The sequence below is a fragment of the Nannospalax galili genome, unplaced genomic scaffold, assembly GCF_000622305.1.
Source record: "Nannospalax galili isolate Female #2095 unplaced genomic scaffold, S.galili_v1.0 scaffold556, whole genome shotgun sequence".
NCBI lineage: Eukaryota > Metazoa > Chordata > Mammalia > Rodentia > Spalacidae > Nannospalax > Nannospalax galili.
The window spans coordinates 423,056-446,116 of NW_008338253.1; the positions used below are offsets into that span (position 1 = coordinate 423,056).

The 23,061-nt window shown below is 37.3% G+C and overlaps 1 protein-coding gene across 1 annotated transcript in view; it reads right to left on the reverse strand.

Annotated features, from left to right (window-relative positions):
- The window catches only part of Otc (ornithine carbamoyltransferase), a 62,232-nt gene that overhangs the window by 32,994 nt on the left and 6,177 nt on the right, over positions 1–23,061 (reverse strand). Inside the window, exons 2-4 of the mRNA XM_029563485.1 lie at positions 17,576–17,714; positions 15,498–15,579; positions 5,219–5,306 (exon numbers count right to left, since the gene is read on the reverse strand). Coding sequence (XP_029419345.1) covers positions 5,219–5,306; positions 15,498–15,579; positions 17,576–17,714 — 309 coding nt within the window. The remainder of the gene's footprint in view (positions 1–5,218; positions 5,307–15,497; positions 15,580–17,575; positions 17,715–23,061) is intronic.

Consider the following 23,061-nt stretch of genomic DNA (forward strand, 5'->3'; position numbering starts at 1 on the left):
TTGGTGTGGAAGATAATTTCAGGCTAACCGATAAAATACATATATGTGTGTATTTAATTTTCAGATTTAAAATACGTTTATATGCCAAATTTAGAACACTGCAGGTTGTTCTTCTGTTCCTGAAAAGCCAGATTGTTTCTGCCTTAGGCCTCTGCTCCATAAGTTCTGTCTATGATGCTGTTCCTACAGTCTTGCATGTCTGGTTCTGTCTGTTCACTGAGTTCTCAGTTTGAATGTCATCTTCTGAGAGAAGCCGTTCCTGACTATGACAGGTAAGGTAGTCTCCATATCACTCGTAAGTCACCCTGCTTTCTCTTAATTCCAGCACTTATTTCAGCCTACTATTCTAGTCATGATTCATATATTTGTCTAATAAAGCAATAGAACATATTTCTATTCTAACAAAGACCTAGTTTGACTTAATCAACTTTTTTCTCAATGCTCAAACAATGTCTAGTAGAAGAAAGCAGTCATTTAATGACCATTTTTAATCACTGAATAATGAAATAATTTAAAAAAAATATTTGGTACTTTGGAAATTGCTTTTAATAGCTATCAAGAGGCCAGCCCAGTTTTGCTTTGAATACTTCCTTTCTGTGGTTGCATCTATTGAATTTCCCCTCAGTTTCTACTTTTACCAATACCCAGGCACGTTTTTATTCTACAAGGCCCCCAAAGCAGCCAGACAGGTAGATTGGAGAAGCAACACCATCAATCAGTGTCAAGTGTGTGCTGTTCTCTCTACTAGAAGGGCAAGCACTGTCATTCAAACACACACACAATCCCTTTGTATCTTCAAAAATTAAACTTCTACAAAAAGCAAAGAAGGCAATTGCTAAGGGTTGCTCAGAGGGTAGATGTCATTATGATTCACTTCTCAACTTCTCCGGTACAGTTGCTTCTGTGGAAGGCAGTGGATTTCTCTTGTCTTCTTCAGTTTAGGTTTATTGAATTTCTGAGTCTTACCATATCTTGTTTGTCAGGTATTTTGTCAAATTAAGAAGTAATGGGCTATACAAAAGAAAGTTAAATTTCCACAATAACTACTGCCCCATTTTCTGCCACCTCTATCTCCTAGCCCAGCTTCTAATATTGTATTTTCCTTCCTCTCTCTTTACTTTAATTGCATCGGCCCTCAAGGTACAGCCTTCCACAATTCTCCCACAATGCAACTGTGGAGTTCATTTTTTTTAAACCACTGAATTTATACATACTTCTTTAGCTCTTTGTGCCACCCAAGGTGCTTATCTCCAGTGGCATATATATACATATATATGTATGTATATATATATTTGGAGATTCAACCATTAATACAGTATGCCCAATATCTAATCTATTCCTTCTCCGCAAAGCAGAAATTCCTCATCCCTCCACTCAGTAACAAATCTGAAATAATTCAGCTTCTATTGTTTTTTCACCTTTCACAATCAGTCATCATGAAACCATCTAAATCCCCTATTACCCACCACTTCTTTACCACGATTTCATTAGTCTAGATTCACAGCACAACAGCCTAAGTTTCATGCACCTCTTTCCAACTTGCTCATTCTGTCTCGGTCTCTTTCTCTTTATCATATGACATGTGTGTATTGTATGTACGTTTTCATCTGCATGCACACATAAGTGTATCAAAGCCAGAAGTCAAAATCAGGTGTTTTTTTTATCCCATTCCACCTTATTTTTGGGGAACAAGTCTTCCATTGAACCTGAGCTCAGATTCAGTTAGGTTGGCTGACCAGTGAACTCCAGGGATCCACCTGTCTCCATCTCCCATCAGCACTGCGTTTACAGACACACACCACTGTGGCTGGCTTTTACATGGATGCTGGTGATCCATACTCATTTCCTTATACTTGCACTTTACTGACCAAGGCATCTCCCAAGTCCTCAAAGTCTCTCAAAGTCATTACATTTACCTTTGTATAGAATCAGATTCTTACAAATCATCTGAAATATAACTGGATAAATAAAATTTCTAAGTGTGGGGCCAAAATTCTACATTTTAACAAATTTAGCAATATAATCCCCATACTAGTTTTTAGAACTCCTAACATGAATCTACCTACCTCCCATTTCTATCATGATCCAAATGATTTTTCTTCTATTCATACATGTACAAATGTTTACTTTGGAACACACTTCTGTTTAAAGATAACTTTATATTGTATGCTTTACAGGCATTTGGAAGTGTAAAGTGGATTTGGGGGCTGGGGAGATGGCTCAGAAGGTAAAGGCACTTGCTGCCAAGCCTGATTATCTGATTTTAGTCCCATGAATGTACAGGATGGAAGAAGAGAACCAACTTCCACAAGGTATCCTCTGTGTGGCACACACCCCGGCCCTTGGACCCACACATAAATACAATGTAATTAAATAAAATGTAAAATATACAAACAACTTCATTTTTAAAAAATAAATCACGAAGTGGATCTTAAGGGTGAGAGCCTCTTAATTTTTTTTTTTTTGGTGTTTTTGAGACAGGGTCTCTCTGTAGTCCCAGCTGTCCTGGAACTCACTATGTAGACCAGGCTGGCCTTGAGCTCACAAAGATCCACCTTCATCTGCCTCCCAAGTGCTGGGATTAAAGGCGTGTGCCACCATGCTCGGCTCAGAGCCTCTTAATTTTAAATAGCAAGCAATGATTTGGGAGAAAAAAAAAAGCTGACCTGATTGTTAATCTTTGAAAATTCTGCTTTTAAGGTCGCCTTTGGAATAACATCTTGGAACTTAATTTTGGGGAGTTTCCATCATTCTCAGGAAGAAGTAAGAGTGGCTCACTTTATCTAAAATGCTTTTAGGAACAATATAGGTTAAGGCAAACACCTGCTTTCTATTACAAGGGCCTGGAATTTGGGTACATGCCAGGCAGACTGTGTAAATGTGAGCAGCTTTGATAAAAAACCCTGGGTTCTAAGTTTCTTACGAGCATCCTTTTCTTGTCAACATTTCACATACATTGTTACAAATCAGTACTCAGGGAATTAAGTATATCCTGTGTGGCTCCACTACGGAAAGACTTTTCGGACCTTGCACCAGCTTTGTCCTGAACTCTACCGCACATATCTTTTCCTATGATGACTGTATTTGGTATCCTGTTGCTATAATAAATCATAACCATGGGTATGACTTTGTTGAGTCCTATGAAGGTTAATAGCATGTCACCAAATCTCAGGATAGTCTTGGGGACCTCCTAATAGACAAATCAATGTTTTCTACAACTAATTTCTTCTCATAGAATAGAAGAAGCATCAGCGGGTAATCAAAACATGGAAATCCTGATTTAGCTTCTAAGTTCCATTATTTCTCTGAGCCATGGTTTCCTCATCTATAAAACTGGGCCAAGAATGTTTACTTTGCAAAAATATTATAAAGATAACATAAGCAATCCACAGTGAATATCCTTTATGGTGTAACTATTATTTTCATTCGACATTGCCAGGTAAGATTAAATGATTAGAAAAATTAATATAGATCCAATTTTATCCCTATTTTAATCCACATGTAACAATGGAAGTAATTATGTGAACTCAAAAGATCACAGCTACGTTGGAATTTGTGAATAGATTATTTTACTCAGGGTGTACATGCAGGTTCTCTAAGGACTCACAGCGGGAAATGCATGGAGAGCAAGCAGAGAAAAGCAGAAGTTTCTATTCATTCCCTGCTTTCAATGCATGACTGGTTGTTTCTTGCTTTGGGGACCCTACAAACTCCACTGATTTCTGGACCCTACAAACTCCACTGATTTCTGGACCCTGATCTAGCTGCCAATCCATCCGCACTGCCTCACCTTTACTTGAATGCTCAGCTATTCCTTCAACTGGATAATTTTCCAACCATTAATTCACACGTGACTCTTGCACTCCTTTTCACCTGGTGCTACTTGGAGGATCTCGACTAACACTTCTCTTTCTCCTTTCACTTCATTTTGTCATTTGCTTATGAATAAAGTATATTTTACTTTCATGGAATCAGTTACCAGGCAAATATAACCCCATTTAGTAGCAGTGTATTCAGAAGAATAATTCATTTATGTTCATCTATTCTTTGTGTCCGTAGCATCCAGATGACACCAGCATCACTTCTTAGTACACTTTGCCCTATATGAAATAATATATCTTCAAATATTGAAGGTTTGAAGACGGGTTATTGTATTGAAATATCTTTAGGAAGTCAACTAAGGTGAATTCCTAAGAATGTACCAGAGTAGTTGTTATAAAAAGCAGACAGTACTTGTTAAGGTATGCTTTGTGTCACATATTTTTAGGAAAAAGAAAACATTAGTCTTCCCTATTGTGATAAAACATTTAACCAAGACATTTTTGTGTGAATTTATCAGCTAGAAATTATATAGTGATAAGATCATTTCATGAGGAGTCAGATGGCATACATTTCACCTTTCGATATGATAATAAGCAAGAACTTTTTGCCACCTCTGCTTTCATCTAGGCGGCTGTTGCCTACTAGTACTTGCCAAGATAGTATCAATGCAAGTGATGGTGGCACTTCCCTAGATGGTGGCTTTGAAGCAAGCAAAGCTTCTCCGTGCTGTCTTCTCCTAAGTTTTGGCCCAAGGTTGATACCCAGGGTGACCTTGAAGAGCACATATTGAAGATGAGACAGCCACTCTGTGCCAGAGTTTCTGAATGAGCATGTGTTTTAGTAATATGGCATTTTCTTTTTCCGGTCAGCAGTATCTGTACAATATCAGTACCTTGGTATTTGAGATTGTGTGGGATGCAGTGAGTATGTTCCTAATTGAGCAATTTCAATTCTGTACAGTAATATATTTAGGTTGTCATCAGGATTAAATCAGTTAGAACAATACCTGGCACACAATTAGTGTCCAATAAGTGTTAAGAAATCATATTATTAATACTTCTGAGTTATGAAACTTTGAATATGTCAACTTCCCTGGACGTCCACTTCCTTGACTATTAAACGTAAGGGTTATGTTTGATCATTTCTGAGTTTCATTGAATTTAGAAATTTATCATGAGAATTCTTTTAAAAATTGCTAGAAAAAAAACATAGAAACAGGCCAGAGGATTAAGGAGAGGCATTACAAACATCAGGTGAAGAAAGATTCATGAAAAAAGAGAAGTACAAAGGCCACCAAGAGTGGACATCATTATTTAAGGGTGGGACATATATTCTTTTTGAAATGGATCCATCAAATTTTGAAATAAATTTTGAAAAGAAGAAGACTTTTACAAACCGAGCGGTGTCCGTGAGACTTTCATTCACACCCAAATGGATGTCTTGTGTGGTAAGAAAACAAGGATGTCCTCCAAGAAGAGCAAAGCCTACAATAAAAAAATGAAGTATTTTGTAAAAAAAAAAACTAGACTGCAAAACAAAATTATGAGGCATCAGCACCATCTCAATAGAAATGTTCTCCACATTAAAGCTCTTCAACCTCTCTGGTAGGAAATTCCCAAGCATAGCAAAATGATGAATTGAGATAAGTAGATGAAATTTTTTTGCAAAAATACTTTCTTTCAGATACATGACCATTTCTCTACCCTTTTGGTCAGGAGCTGGCTGTAATGGAGCATTGCCTAGTTCTTATTCTTTAAATTATAGAAATATATCCATCTAGGAGGACAGAAATAAATGAGCTTTATGAGACATTATGGACTATAACAGAATACTACTCAGTAATAAAATGAGTGAAATTCCAGAAACATTACACTAAAAGAAAAAAAATGAACATTTATTGAAAAAGTTTAGAAGTAAATATTTAGTCTAGAGTGGAAGAAATTGAAATAGTGGTTGTTTCTGTTTAGGGCTGTGTGACAAAAAGAGCACTGGGGCATTTTCTCAGTTAACTGAAATGTTTTCCATCTTCATAGAGCTGCTAGATTACATGGATATACGCATTTGTCAGCACTTAGCAGTTCATTTAAGATTTGTACTTTTTACTCTACATAAATTTTACTGTAATTTTTTTAATTGAGCCAGTTGTGGTGGCACACAGTTTTAATCCCAGCACTTGGGAGGCAAAGGCAGGCAGATCTCTGTGAGTTCAAGGCCAGCCTGGTCTACATAGTAAGTTCCAAGCCAGCTAGGGCTACAGGGAGACCCGGTCTCAAAAAAAGCAAAAAAAATTTTTCGTTGAGCTTTTGTAATTTCCTGTACAATTTCTTAATCAAATTTAGACCCCCTCCTCCATCCATGCTGCCCAACCCCCAATGAACCTCATGTATTCCAACCTCTTAAGTGCCATCCAGTCAAGCCTTTGTACCCAGATGTCCTTCAGTGTAAATTCATTCACCGGAGTCTATTCAGTCCATGTGGAGATCGTATGTAAGGCTATACTTTAATATTTAAAATTTTTCAAATAATGTAATGAAGGCATTGAAATTGTGGCTTTAAGTCACTGAGTTAAAGGGTCACTCTACCATTTAATCCCATTGTCTTCATCTTCTAATGAAGACATAGATAAGTACCTCTGAAACATTACCCTCACTGCTTTTCCACCATCCTTTCGTGGTAAGAGCACTGCAGATGTCCGAGTAGAGGAACCCGGCTTATGCCCTGCTCTCACTGCACATTCCCTCAGGCTGAGGAGGATTAGACACACAGAAGTCTTCTCCAAGCCGGAGTTCAACTAGGTGAGCACAAGCAGAGACCTTTTGACACGTGATCTGGGGCAAACTTGTGGGAGATCGTGACAGCTAGCCAGAATTTTATTATCATGCTTGAGACATTTCTCGAGTGTATAATGAAAAGCAAATAAGCACAATTTCAAGATAATGATTTGTTTTAGGTATTTTTCAAACATATATTTTACCCTCTATTTTGTAATGTGTTTAATTTCTCTTTGGGGAAATGTATAACTGTCGCAACTTGCTAATCCCATCTGTTTAAGGGATTTACCTTGTAAGGAGAAAATCATTAATTGCCTGGTGAATTGGGTAAGGGATTTTAGACCCACAAATGAGAGTTTGAGTCAAGGTTTCATGAAAGCCTCCACTGATGTCTAAACACAATTTGAATAATATTATTTCAGTATGGACTGATATTAAATGATATTAAGGAATCATCATTTTGTTACTGACATTGCAGTTACTTAGGAAAATATTCTTCATGTTTTAAATAATGCAAATGAATGTATTTGGGGATAAAGGGTCATAAACCATTTTGATTGACTTTAAAATACTTTAGCAATAAGAATGATCAGACAAGCTGAGGAAGACATGGTAACAATTGGTAGACTAATATAAGGCATATTGCTGTGCTCTTTATGCTCGTCTTTCTAATTCTGTATTTATCTGAAAATTCCTATTATAAAGAATAAAAGGCAAATCAACCACAATAGCCAGTATTTCTGTCACTGTGACTGTTATTATACTCGAGGCTATTATGTCCTGAATCTTGCAATGACTACTCACAAAGTTAGATTACTTGCTGGCACTTTATAAACATTTCTCCATTGATTTCCCCCCAAGAAAGGGCATAGCAGATATTATTATAAGAACTGTATAGACAGAGACTCTGAGAGTCAGAGTCTGAAAAAGAGTGACTATAAATCCTGGCCTCACACCACTGTTCTGACATTTATCCGATATATTCTTTTTTAATTAAAATATTTTATTAGCATTGCTTTCTTTAAGAAGTAACAAGATTACTTTGAAAGACTTTGTAGAGGTGGAGAATCTGGAAAGTGAGTGAGTGGGAAATTCATATTTTGGGAACAGTGACAAATTTCATATTATTTTTGAAGCTTGACAGTATTTCCAATAAACAGTATTCAAAAATTATCATAGGCATATAGAATTTTCTTAAAGTATGGCTTCTAGTCCTGTCTTAGGCAGTGACAGAAGCATTGTAAACAAGATATAATTCTTTTTAAAATATTTATTTTTATTATATATGTATGAGTGTATTGCCTGCATGTGTGTGAGTGCATCTGTGTCATGCAAGACCTGTGGAGGTCAGAAGAGGGCGTTTAATTCCCATGGAACTGGAGTTATGACAGTGGTTGTGCTGGGAATTGAACCCAGGTCCTCTGCAAGAGTAGCCAGTGCTCTTAACCTCTGAGACATCTCTCCAGTTCCAATAAGATATAATTCTTTGCCTTCCTGTAACTTATATTCTAGTGGGAAGAGACTGATCGTAAACTGAGAGCATAAGTTGAATATATTATATGTTAGATGCTGGTCAGAGCTATGAAAGTTGAGTAAGAAGGGGCAAGAGGAAATGTAAGAGACAGGAATTGTCATTTTAAGTATCATAATCAATGAAAGCATACTGACTCGGGGATATTTCAGTGAAGATGGAGGGATATGAGAGAATGGATCATGAGAAACAGGGTAGCCTGGAAAGAGTAGTTACAAGAGCCTTGTGTAAGTATCAGAAGTGGTGGGTTCTGTGTGTGAAAGATACAGAGCATTGGAGGAGAATAGTAGGGGTGATGCTGCAAAAGGTAGGTGGGGATAGGAGATAATAACTGACTTTTGGCTGAAGAAAATAGAAATCTATTAGAGGTTGGAGCAGAGGAGTAATACATTTAGACTTATGTTTTAATAAGATATAAATAGTGGGGTAGAATCGAGGACACCAGTTAGGAGACATTTGTAAAATCTGAATGAGAGTTAAGAATTTGGACAAGTGATCGTATGTAAGTCATACTCTCCCTCGCCCAGCAGATAAATCAGGCTAAAATAGTTGTCAGTCTAGTGCTGGCCAGCCACCTATTTCTCACCTTCTCTTTGGGCCCTTGTTTAATTGAGCTGACATGGGGTCCCTGTTCAATGTGACTACTGCCACAGGTTCACATGAGCAAGTCTCCAGTGGCCTGGAAGCCTCCACCTCCCAGTGTTCATGAACTAACCCTGGCTCTTACAGCCTTTCTGCTCCCTCTTCCACAATGGTCCCTGAGCTGTGGGTGGGTGAGATTCCATTTAGGAGCCACATCCGACATGCTGTAACTTACATACAACCACTGGGTGGGTTGACTAGACTCCAGTGGACACATTTACACTGAAGGACATTGGGGTACAAACATCTGAATGAATAGCATGTATGGCAGAGTGCATGGGGTTTGGTGGGGGGAAGGTGGAGGCATGGATAGAGAAGGGGACCTGGATTTGATTGAGAAATGTTGTATGAAACTAATAATGCTCAATAAAAAGAAAAGAATTTGGACTAGAATGACAACAGCTGAAATAGTGAGAAAGTGGTTGGATATTTGAGGTAGAAGCAGCACTCAACTGTTATCCCTATTTCTTATCTCAATGAGTGAATTACAGCTATCAGAGAACTTGTGGGCTCCACCGCCACAAGTTCCCACCTGCCATCATCTGTATCCATATGCTCCACTTTCTTTCCTGTTTAGCATAGATGAACTTTTCATATCCCACATGTCTATGACTCTTCCTACTGTCTTATATGCTTTCCATTGCCAAATCATCCATGGTTTTCAGATATTCGCTCAAATGCTTATCATCCTATTGTATTGTCTTTGTTCCACACTTCCATTCATATACTAGAAGCCAACCTCCTTTGCCTGCCTATGACTGTATTCTAATAATTTTTTGCCATATGCCACATACTTCACAAGCTATACTCATTTTTTGTTCATTTATAAAAATCATTTTTTCATGGCACTACTTTCTCTGTGAAGTACCACTTTAATTCATTGCTCCCCCTTATAGAAAAACTCACCTCTCTCTCTTTCTCTCTCTCTCTCTCACACACACACCTCATTTCCATTAAACCTAGCTTTATAAGTCTTTAATAATCATTATGACATCAAAATGACCTTCATGTAGTTACATCAAGTGGCCATTCCTTTCTCCTCTTTCTTCTCAGTCTCTCTAACAAAGTGGAGCACCAGTTTCTCCTTAACAAACTTTCTTCACATAAAGTCCAGGATATCACATGTTCTTGCTCATATACTTCTTTGGTAATAAGTGTTCTTTCTCAACCTGGATTTCTGCTTCTTCTATTTTCCTTGATTTCTGAACATTGGAGCATTCCAGCTTCAGTTCTTGGTCCTTATCTCCCAATCTACATTCACTCTCTTCATTTCAAGCACCATGGCTTCAAGTACCATCTCTATGGTGGTGATTCTCCAGTATCTCTAAGCTACATCTCATTCTCAAACTACAGACTCATCCAACTGCGTTTTCAGCATCCTTCTTTCTGTGTCTAACAGACATCTCAGACTCAATATAAGCAAAAGTGAATGCCTGATCTTTTCCTTTCAACCTGCTCCACCTGCTGCTTTCATAATTATTCAGGCAGAAACTTTGAAGTCATCCTTTATATCTATCTTTTGCCAAGTATATTTAATCTCTTTGGATCTCCTTTCAAACATTTAAAATCTGCCCCCCTTAACCTGTTCATTACTACAACTCTCTCTGATCCTCCCCCTCTCTCTCCATCCCACTGCAAGAACAGACTGCACTGCTTCTATCTTGTTTCCACAGTGTATTTTTAACTTAAAAAAGAATAATTTTTTAATGCAACTTAGATTATATCCCACATTTTCTCAAAAGTCTCACATGATTTTTCATTCAGGGCAAAAGTCCAAGTCCCCACAATGGAGTAAACATTTCTACTCCAAGCTCAGGAACATTTTTCATGCTGTGAGCATGTATGTTCTTCTATATCATGCATTTATTTATTTCGTGTATTGGTTGTTGTCTCTGTGCTCTACAGAAGGTAAGCTCCATCAAGTCAGGGGATTTCCTATGGTTTGCTTACTGATGTATCAGTTACAAACACGTAGAATAAAGACAGCAAATAGTAAGTATACCAGAAGTACTTGTTGAATGTATGAATAAAGGAAGGAAAGACATTGATTCTAGAGAAAGGACCCATTTCCCACACTGATAAATTCTCACTGTGTTGACAGAAAGAACTGAAACTTCTAGTATCTGGGATGTAAACTCTGAACATTAATTGTGATTGTAACTGACCATCATTCTTGAGCATTTAACTTATTTGCAAACATGTGAAGTTAGCAGTGCAATTCTGAATACCATACATTCATCAAGAAAATGGTAATTGTCACCTATACCATGTGCCTAGCACAAGGATGAGTACCACTGAGGGCAAGGACTATGGAGAAAGATGGCAAATAAAATTTGTGACATGGAAAGGATAGCTCAGTTGATAAAGTACTCGCTTTGAAATCATGAACACCTGAATTTATGCCCAGAACCCATGTGAAAAAACTGGGCATGGTGGTGTGTCCTTGTAATTCTAGTGCCTGGGAGGCAGAGACAGGCAGATCCTTAGAGCTCACTGGCCAGTCAGCCTAGCCTACGTGGTGAGCTCCAGGCCAGTGAGATACCCAAACTCAAAGAAGAAAAAGGGTGGATAGCACCTGAGGAATGATAGCCAAGGCTGTTCTATTGCTTTCACATGCCTGTGCACCCATTCACATAGATACAACTGAAAACACAGGGACACACACACATATGCAAAAATGATAAAATTTAAGGTTGCTTGGCATGCCTGCTCCAAGTCATGTCCTTTCCTCGAGTAGAAATCATTCTGCTGCTGCAATTTACTATTAATCTGATGCCCTTACATTTCCTGTGCTATGAAGAAGATTCACATCAAGCCTGGACTTATGAGGTAAAAGGAGGAAGAAGGGCCACAGGAAGTGTTTATAGGTAGGAGTCAAGAATTTCAGCAGCTCATGGGGAGTGAGATATTGAGTCTGAGAAGGAATTTCTCTCTTGTCACTTATCAAAAAGAATCTCAGATTCCAATCCAAAGGCACAAATCAAATATTCGCTAATCTGTCAGGCCTCTGTGATAAGAGATTCAAGGGGTGTTAGCAGTTCTTAAAACTACCAAGAGTAGTCATGGCCGAGAAGAGGACAGAAAGATGGGACTCTACTCTTCCTCCTCCCTTCACCCCCAAAATCCATTTACTTCTTATATTTGTTTATGCTTTCACAGCAGATATTTGTGATCACTGGTTTTCTCCTAATTTCTCAATTTCTGTTTGGGTAAATAAAAGCAAATCTTGTTTTGCTCTTTGTTTTCTTCACAGATCCCTGCAGGCTTTGGAACAAAGGATAGAAATAGAATTCATTCACTATAAATATGAGAGATCTGAGGCTTCTTGCTGGTAGAGTTAAGGCAGTCATTAACCTCTCTGTGCTCCGCTGTCATAGCTTCGGAACAGAATCACAAATTTTGCATTGGTGTCTTTGTAAAGATGATGAATTTGAAACAGCTGCTGCAACACCAACTTCTATTTCACCTTGAAAGCAAAATACCAGTGTTAAATAATGGAAAGGGCCAGCGCTTAGAATGCCCGGTGCATTTTTCTATCAGCTACTGGATTTATTGAGATTAAAAAATGCATCTATCAGCTCAATTAATTTGCAATAAAGTAATGCAATCACCAATAGAGAGACACAGAAGAATTGACATGTTTGTTCAGGGAGGCATATACAGAGTGAATGAGGAATGAATGATCTAAAACCACACACAGAGACACGGATATATCTCTCCAACAAAATGCAGAGTGAAAGACGCCAGACACAAAAGAGCACGTGCTGAACGATTCCTTTTATATAAAGGTCAAAAACAGGCAGGGCTAACCCATGGTGTTAGTCTGGATAATGGTAACCCTTGGATGTGAGGAGTAGCGGTTTGAAGCACATGAAGGTTAATGAAGAGGACTGAGTGCTGTTAATATTCTGCTTTCCTGGGTATTAGTTACAATGATGTGTTTACTATAAGAATTCATGAACTAGCATGCACTTAGAAATTTATACACTTTCCTGTAGGTATGTTAGACTTTAACAAACATGTTTCATGAACAATTAATGTGGGTGGAGAATTGTGTTCTGTTTCCTGAGATAAGATATGACTGGGTCTCCAAATTTCAGGCTTAAGATGGAATCTTCAAGGACTATCCTATAAGGACCAGCCCGTCCCAGGGGACAGTGCAACTCTGTGGCAGTAACAGACAGTTAACTGCTTTCTATTTTCATTCTAGACATTAAGAAAACATGTACCTCTTGAAAAAATTTATACCAAAGGACAACTATTAAGATGCACATATAGGGTTTTGGGATATAGTCTAGCATACACAAGACCTTGGCGTTTATTCCCATCACTGAAAAAAGTACATGTACATTATCACCACAGAAATGCTTTGGTATGGTTTTGATTGGGTTTTCCCAGCTCTGTAAGCATTTAAGGCAGCTTCTCACTCTGGCTGATTGGCCTGCTACTGAGTTTGGCAACATGCCATATGCAACTAATAGCACCCACAGGTACTAACTGAGGGTAATCACAAATACATGGGTGAACCACAAATTTTAAAGGCTAAATATTCCTGGCCTCATGCATTTGTTCTTATAGTTTGCAATTTTGTACAGGGTTTAGGGCACTTCTTAGATAAATCATCACTTAAGAAAACGCTGAGTACCTTTTGAGAAAGCAGTTTTACTAGAATAAAACATTACCATCTCATGCTTCAATTAAACTAGATATTAAAAAGTATACTTAATAGCATCCAATCTTGTGTCTGATGTATATTAGCTATGTGTAAATGGACCATTTCCTGATCTTGCTTCAGCCTGCTTTCCTCCATGGCTTCACCATCATAGTATTGTCAAGAGGATTAAGTAAGTTCAGACTATCTATTACAAAGTCTGCATCCCAAACCATTTTAGAGCCTCGTTATTGAAGGAAGCTGTTCAAGGATATTTTAATATCAAACATAACATTATACAGAGAAAAGTTGTGGAAATAACCACCAAGAAATATCCATCTAAAACATTTAACATTGAGACATTTCTATGCACTAATTGTTTTGGTGGCTTTGAAAAAGACTATCTTTCTTAGATACTAATGTGCAATTAAAAAATAAAACAAACTCTGCCCAACTCATGGAAGGTAAGTGTTGTGAAGAAAGAGCTTGAAAATTACTAGTTTATTCGTTTTTTCCAAGTATCAATCAGAGGCCAAAGTGATCTCTTATGGAGCCAGATTTCAAGTGCAAAATGTAGCCATATGTTTCCTTCCTAGGACTTCTAAGATTAACTGACACCTTCTATATTTCTTCTCTTCCTGCTTCTTTCTGCAAAGGAGGTGCATTAATAAGAAAAGTGGTCTTAAGATTTGACTCTTGGTGCTGTTTTTATTGAGTGAACTTAACACCCCATTACTTAATCCTCCTGAACTTCATTTTTGTCATCTCTTTGATGAACCCCATTATTTATCATTAAAAGGCAAAAATTACATGTAACACAGTATTAATTTTCTTTTAAGCCCTAAAAAACGCTGGTGCTTGTAAGGTAGTGTAAGACACTTGAGAAACTAGCCAATATGTTTTTGTTTATGGCACTTACTCCGCCCTGTCTTGTTGCCCAGTTGGGTCATATTATTGATCCAATGGAGGTCTGATACAGGAGAAATATAGAGGGAAAGAAAAGAGGTAATTTGTGGCTTACAAGTTTCAAAATAGAGTTTTTGAAATCCATTGCAAGTGTAATAGCTTTAGAAAAAAATGAGAAATTTGAGTTTTGACTACCTAGGATTCTAGGCAAAAATAATATTAATAGATTTGGAAGTCAGAGCAGGTTTTATTCCCGCTGACCTTTTCATTACTTGATCTCCAATATTGGAACCTCGAAGGAGAAGAGGAGATCATAAGAGGCAAGAAGAGTAGAAACAGACAGACCTTTCACTCTCCCCACACCGACTTTCAAACACTGGAGAACATAAAACCCTCATATGAATTTGGGGAACTCTACTACTGAGAGCATATGTTTTTTACTGTTAAGACAGAGCTCTAACATGCTGGTACAGTACTTCAGGGTGGAACAATTAGGTAGAGATGAACTTTCAGTATCTCCACTGTTCCAGCAAAGTGTAGAGAACCATGATGTGTCTGAGAGTTAAACCAAGAGAATCTTTACGAGGTTTTGTAAGTGAAACAAACCCTGAATTGAAGTGCAGATTCAATAGATATACAGAAGTCCCTGGAGCCTCCAGTACAAACATTTGAAGATGGTACCCTAATGACCAATGGCCAGAATCCCTGATCCTTAGCTATCTAGACATTTTCATTTAGCCACACTTGGAAAGAGGGAGGGAGACCTGAGGGGAGAAAGTAAACCCTAAGACAACTGAGGATTGCCTATTGCAGAAGAGGTTAGGCTTCCACTATCTGACAGAACTGGCACAGAATAAAAAGTTCACAGTTAAAAACAGACACATTTCTTGCATGAATTTAAGGCCTTTGGTCCTGTGCTGACCTGTATTTTATCCTCGACTTGAAGTGGTATCTGGGGGTTTTAGTCGCCACAGAATTCCTGCAGGTGAAGCTAATCTTTCTGTCTACACTTTTACAAGAATTGAGAGAAACCCTGCGCTGCTGCTGCCAGTGAAAAATGTTTGCTTTTCGTGCTTAAAGACACACAGAAAGCTCTCCCATTAGCTTAGGCCTCCCAAGTCCTCATCCCCAGGCCAGCTCTTCAACACAAGTTTGGATTTGTCAGTGGACTCACCTGTTTCTGTGGACATTCTTGTTCGAGTACTTCTTTTCTCAAAGATCATGCCTAAGGATTTCCCTTGCAATAAAGGCAAATACTGAAAACCAAGGACAAAAATACAATTAAAATGGAGAGTATATTTTACATCCACTATCAAGGATTATGTTTCAAAACATAGTCTCTTAAAATTTTTTTGATTTAGTTATTCTTATTTTTACATGCGTGAGTGTTTTGCCTGCATGTATGTAAGTGCTGCACACGTGTCCAATGTCCACGGAGGCCAGAAGAGGGCACTGGGTCCTCTGGAACTGGAGTTATGAATAATGAATAGTTGTTAGTTTCCATGTGGGTTCTAAGAATGGAATCTGGGTCCTCTGCAAGAGCAACCAGTACTCTTAACCACTCAGCCATTTGCCTAGCACTCAGAACATATTCTTTCCATTAATAGAAATACAGATAAATTAATTTTTGTTTCTAAATAAGTGATCACAATATTCCTTAAAATTTGAATTTGAAGATTATTCATGTTCAATATACATAGCTTGTAGACATTAAATTAGGCATTAAACTTTGTTTTTTTTTTTTTTTTCAAGACAGGGTCTCATAACAATAAAATAGGCCATAAACTTTGTTTTTTTTTTTTTTTCAAGACAGGGTCTCATAACCCAGGCTGGCCTCAAGGCTGCTGTACAGCAGAGGCTAGCCTTGAACTCCTGATCCTCTTGCCTCTGCCTCTGAAGTGCTAGAATTATAGGTGTGTGCCACTATGCTCTAGGGTAAAGTATTACTAATTACTCTGCGTTCAGTTAAGGAGTTTATTCCAAAGGAAAATATTTTACATTGTAACCATCATCTTGACTGAAGATGCTTGATTCAGAGGTGCTTTCTCAGTTGGTAAGACCCTACACTGTCACGTCATGAGACCATAGAGGTCTTACATAAGACCTCTATGATGAAGCCTCAATTTTTCAGCTTCATGTTCATCACTCATTTCCATGGGAGAGAACACAAAGGCTTAGTTTCTGGAAGTCATTTGAAAAGAATCCTGAGAGTCTGGGTATGGGGTGGAGCTCTTCTTCCTTCCTCTTGTATTGACAGACTTCCCAAAAGGATGAGTTCTGGTCCCTTGCCAACGAAACTTCCTCACAAACTATGAAAGGCAAAGAGCTGAGATCCCAGGAGGCCCTATTCTCTCCATTCCCGGTGTTCTATGTGAACATCAAGCCATAGCAGTTGGGGTGTCTCCTGTTCTCACTTTGTTCTTTGGAGCTAGTCAACTAGATAAAACAATCAGGGTCATATCAGATGTACTCAACCTGAAACCAGCTCTGTAGAAAAGCTTTTGAATAAACTTGGAATACAAAATTGCTTTCACAGTTAAGCACTCCAAATGAAGCTACCACATTAATTAAGCATTTCAAAACATAAATTGCTCAGAATTCAGAACAATATCTGTAGCTAAGCACCGCATCCCATTTCTTCTCCTATTTGGCTAGCACTTAATTGTTCTTTTTAGCAACTGCAATTTTTTAAATAGTCACTTTGTTGTGAATTTGTCGATATTATCCGAATAATCACATATCTGATATACATCCAAAACCGATTGTATTGCGAGAAAATAATATATATATAATCTATGTTTTATTTTATTTTATTTTTTATTTTTGGTCATTTTGAGACAGGGTCTCTCTGTAGCCCCAGCTGTCCTGGAACTCACTATGTAGACCAGGGTGCCCTTGAACTCACAGAGTTCTGCCTTCCTCTGCCTCTATTTTTAATTGATAGAAAACAGAGAGAAAAAGGATGTGTAAGAATAAAATCTTTCTAGAGAAATTATTTCTCAGGTTCAGATCCAGTTAATGAATTTTAACATTCCACATAAAAGAAATGCAGTGATTTGTCATAGAATGATTTTTATGCTTATTTACAAGGCTGTACTCTCAGTGATAATCAATTGCCTTGACTGGGAGGTTTCATTACTTAGCTACTGATCAGGAATTTAAATGTATTTTCCTTTCCCTCTTTCTTTGGGAAAGCTGCCTCTGAGAGGTTGACTGTTAATAATGGAAGGAAAGAATAACCATAGCACATACTTCCCCTTTCTGTTTTATCCTATATTTCAGATCTGCGGATAGCCATAACATATACTTAATTTCTTCTCCTGTGAAGTTCTTAAGAGTAAGGAGGTCACGGCCTTTCAGCTGTACTTGAGTTCGTAGTGGCTGCCCACACCTACAAAAGAAGGAAAAAGCAAAAGTGAAAAATGTATATTCAAGAAAACAGTGTTCTATGGCGGTCCACTGGTTTATTCTCAAAATAAAATATAGCAAATCACATGTAGCCACGTGTCTCTGCAAAATGTTAATGAAACTGATATGATTGTGATTTGCATTTAGAGATCCAGTAACTGGTAAGTTTGAAAGAAAAGAAGAATTTGTGGAAAGAAATTTTATTCTGATTCACTTGAATTAGCCATGAGTAGCTTTGCCTCTTGCTGCAAATCATACAACTTTAAGCATGTTATACAACCTCTCTGCAGCACCAAATGAGTCAGTCCAATAATCTTATTGGTTGTTGTTGTTGGAATGGAATCATTTAATACATGTAAAGCATTGTTTGGCATATAATATACACTGGATAAGTTTTAGCTACTGTTACTGAAGTTGGAATAAGCAAGATTTATAATGTACATTAGATAACTATCTCATTTATCCCACTTTTTATTCCAAATGTTTGTGGAGACTTGTTATTTTCTTCTGTCCTTGAATGAAAATACACCAAAACCTGCATCTTTTCTAGTGTAGTGCAGAAAAAAAATTTAAAAACTTCTCTGACTTTTTTATCCCCAAAAGTCACAGTAAACTAATATGCAACAATAATAAAATAATAGTAAAGTTTTTTCTTAATCTCAGGAAATTTACTGCAAATGAACATATTTCCCCTTCCAACTCATGTCTGATTCAAGTTGGTCTCCTCTTTGGGGAAGAAAGGGAAGGAGCTGTTTGTTCTGTATCATTGCCGTGAGTTCCACTGGAAGAGGTCAGAGAAGGAGCAAGTCTGATTATGTTCTGTCTTTCTGGCACTGGTGTAGGTGTTTGAGGCTGGCTCTTTCCTTTGTGGGATGTGTTTTGGAATTCTTGAGAATTCCATCAAAAAGGGTTTGGTCTCATAGCAATTTTTGATGTGGATAATTACATGTCCTCAAGAATTAAGGATTTCTTGTTTATCTTGCCTTTCCTTCTGAGATCTTTCCACCTCTCCAGGAGATCTGCCATGATTGAAAATAATACCACACTGCTAGGTCCCTTTCTTATTTCACATTGGCCCACAAGAAATCCTCCACATTCCAACCCGTTTCTTATTTTTTGTAACCCATTTTATAATAAGTTAAGTTTTACATGCTGTAAAAGAAATTCCTCTCTATCTGTATTGCAAGTCTGTTTGGGGAGTTCTGGCTTCTCACTCTGAACCAGGGAAGGTAAAGTCAGTACGGGCTTAGTTGGGCAGGAAATAAGACAGAAAGAGACCTACTTTAACATTTTGTTACATTGTGATACTAATTGCTTTTTAAGATAATTACTATATAAAATGGACAGCATTTATTTATCTAATCATTCCTGTTATCTGTAGTCAAGAATAACTAACTGATGCCTATTATGCTATAGAGAAACTGAGGGTAAATGTCAGGACTCGGTTTTGCTTTGCTTAGCGGAGGACCTACTGGCTTCGGGGGAGAGGGACTTGATCGGCGACAGTCTTAGACCCTGGGACCTGTGTCTTTTCAACAAGCCAATTTATTTAAAATTCAGATGGTTTTTATACATCCCAAGGAACTAGCAGTCATGTGGGATATGATAGTCACATACAAAAATTTAGGGTGCAAAGAAACAGGACATTTAGTCTGTTAGTTGGCACCAGAATGATCCTTAAACTTTTACTCAAGGTTATCAATGCCCATCCTGTAATTTATTGGCCACAATGTTTTCTTTCTTAGAGCTAAAAGTATGGTGAACTTTTAGCTTTTAGCTCAGGAGTAAACCTTTAACCTGGCCTATTCCTCTTATGCAGGGATAGCTGAGCTATTGGTTCAGGGCAAGGAGATGAGCTAAGGGTTGTTGACCAAGACACTTTCCCACAGAGCAGGAAGCCTGCACTTATGACCAGGCCACTGTCTCCTGCCAGTCTTGCAGTATTCTGCAAGACACTGATTATCAGAGCTACTGTTTTCCGTGCTCCTCCTTTTAGCAGAGAATGCAGCCTGGACTTAAAGGTTTTAGGCTCACCTCACCCTAGGGCCTGGCATCCTGGTTTTCTCCAGGTAAATTTAGATTTACCATATGTATTAAATATTAATTTTACTAGTAGTGTCCTAGCTGTCTCAAAATTATCACACTTTAATTCTATCCGAGGGAAAGGACTTTGGGTATATACTCTGGTGATTTATATATGCTTGCTTTGCCATGGTGACATAGTATAACTAGGAAAATCACAAATTCACTCAAATTGTTGCTTCCATTTCATGATGTTAGATAACTTGGACAAAGATATTTCATTAAACATCTCTCTAGCAGAGTTCACTCGTTCATTTAAAGTTCCATAAGTGAACACATTTTTTCAGAACACATTGCATGAATTATACCTTCCAAAATTTCAAATTGATGAAGAATAGTAATTCCACAAGGATTGAGAGTCTGTGGGTAGGTTGGCTGATTAGGTGGCTCAGTTCATAAAAGGTATTATTATGTATTGCCCCACACATAGAAATTCATCCTTTCAGTTTTTATATGGAACAAAATTTTGGTCAACACTCTTATTTCAGAGATGTATGACTGTATTCAACTTTACAAAATACATGAATAATAGACTCTCCAAATGAGAATTTCTGCAATGTAGGGGTCATCAAATTTTTAGTTAAACATTTCTAATATTAAGAATTTTGAACATAAATCCATAACATATACTTACATATTTATATGAGCTACCTTACTAGCAGATAATATAGATATAATAAAGCACAATCGAAAATTAGAAGTAAAACATTTAGACCAAGAACCAAAGTATTTAAGAAATGCATTTGTAAATCTATAAAAAATTTTGCTAACTAAAGAAATTTCTAGAACAGATCTTCATTTCTTCCTTTTACTGGAAGCCTATTTAAAAGCATACTAAACTATGCTAGTAAATCATCCATTTGATAACTTGGAGTCATAAAATGTATGTAGAAAATTAGACTTTAAATAATAAATGTGGTTATGTATTTCATTCTGAAAATATTAATTAGTGGTAATATTAAGCGACACTTGGATGACAGAAGCAGTGATGCTGCTGAGAAGGAACGCATTTGGCTAATTAATATTCATGCATTTCCAAGTTTAACTAGAACTTTCTTCTTGGGATGATTGGAGGTATGGCAGGTTATTCTTTACCACTTCCCATTTAGGGTAGTTTTGAAAATATACTTTCTATTGGGCTAAAATCTAAGTAACGTATGATTGAAGACAATAAAGTTTTTGACTCTATGCCTTACAATACATTACTATGATATGGACCGACACTTCCTCCATCATCATTTTTAAAGGGAAAAATGTTCTGTTGGAAAACCCCACGCCCTATGTTTCATGGAATATAGGAAATGTCACTACAGCAGTTGAATTCCCATCTATCAATAACAGGAAACTAACTCATGGGCTCATTTGGAGGTCTCATTTTTGGTCTGGTACTCAAGCTCAGAGTAGCGATTGTTTTTGGAACGCAAAAAACGTGAGTTTTCAGGCTGGTATGCGTAAATGATTCACTAGTCCCCCCACTGCACAATCATTCTCTGAAGGATTTTGTTATGTATTTTCCAATTTCTGAGCACTCACAGGAGTACAAGTTTCATATTTTAAAACATCTTAGACCTTAGAACTATGTTGTCCTTGCTGAGTCTCAGCAAAATAGTATTGGAAATAAAAAGGAGAATTATTGTCAAATTCAGCTACTCTAAACTATTCTATGTGATTTCCATGAAAGGAAATAGAAAAGAGGATCAATACTTTTGATGATTCTACATCGTATTGCCCCCTTAAAAGAAAGTTGTGGGAGGTGTAGGATCCCTGTAGTTTCCTCATGCCTTTCTTACATATTTCTAGATGCTGGAGTGGCCAAAAGCTATGTTAAGGGTTAGTAGGGTCAATGTCCTCCTTCTAGGATTCCTTGTGAGATGCTAATGCTTCCATTTCTCCACTGATAGAATATTTGAGGGTGAAAGTAGAAACAACAGGCAAACGTAGTGGTTGACACTTTCCTTTTGGTCAAAACCTTTGAGTTTTGAAGTTAACATGCAACACAAACTTTATTAACTCTTCTCACCGGAGTACAAGTGATCAGAAAATAAAAATCTCTTTATGGCACTTGACTCTCCACAGCAGCCATTGATACTGTTGCCAGGAAGTATACTACCAATGAACATTAAAAGATCTCCCCACCAAAGTTTCCTTGTGACTTTGTGTTTTGTTTTGATGTAAGGAAGCTAATATGAACTCCAGTCTCCAAAGAAAGTTGAAATTAACAATGCTTTATGAGTGACTAAAAGTCCTACATTGTACATTAGATATTTTAGAACTTATTCATCCAGCGTAACTAAAACTTTATGATCCCATTTCCTATTCCTCAGTCTTTCACCATCACTACTACAGTCTCTGATTCTATGAGCTTGACTATTTTAGATGCAACATATACAAGAAATCATATAGTAGCTGTCCTAGACTGGCTTATTTTCCTTAGCATAATATCCTCCAAAGCTTGCTTCAAAAAATTTGAAAGGCATTTCTGGCTTTGTATGGTAGTATTAGATTATAAATAACCATTAAATTGAAACAATGAAACCAATATTAATAATTAGTGTGAAATCACAATTATTATTTGTCTTCTGAAGATTATTGTCCAAGCCTTAAAGGCACTTATTTCCTATTATAAATGTACACTGAATTGAAAAAGTATTAAATTTATGTATCTGTAATATACCACAGTGTTGAAAGAAATACTGAAAAATACAATGAAATTTACAATTTTTTTCTGAAAACTCTGTCAAGAGTATTTTGAACAGTTCTTGATTTTTCATCACACAGTTTCCCAAACATATCAAGCATCTTTTCTGTTCTTTAGTGAATTGGCATATTCCTTTCTGTTTGGATCAACTCTTACCACGTTATCCTTTGTACTTTTAACATATAACATCTCTTACTATCCCTTTATTATGAAGTGTGTAGTCATTGCCACTTCCTCTTGGACACCTTTATCCTTTTTTACAACTATTTTCTGCATTTATATCAATAATTCCTGCTTCACCAAGTTGTTCTGGCTGTATAACTAGTGTCTCTCAAAAAGCTGTTTCTTCTATAATGTCATATACATATGATTCAAAGGCTTAAGAATCATGAGTGATAATTGATTGTGGCCCAGGGTACTGTTAAAACTGAACCCCCCTTAGGGCTCAACTACACTGGCACAGGATTTGATATACTTGGAACAATTGGTAAGTATATATTAAAAAATGAGAGTACTGTAACCTTGCTCTCTCTCTCTCTCTCTCTCTCTC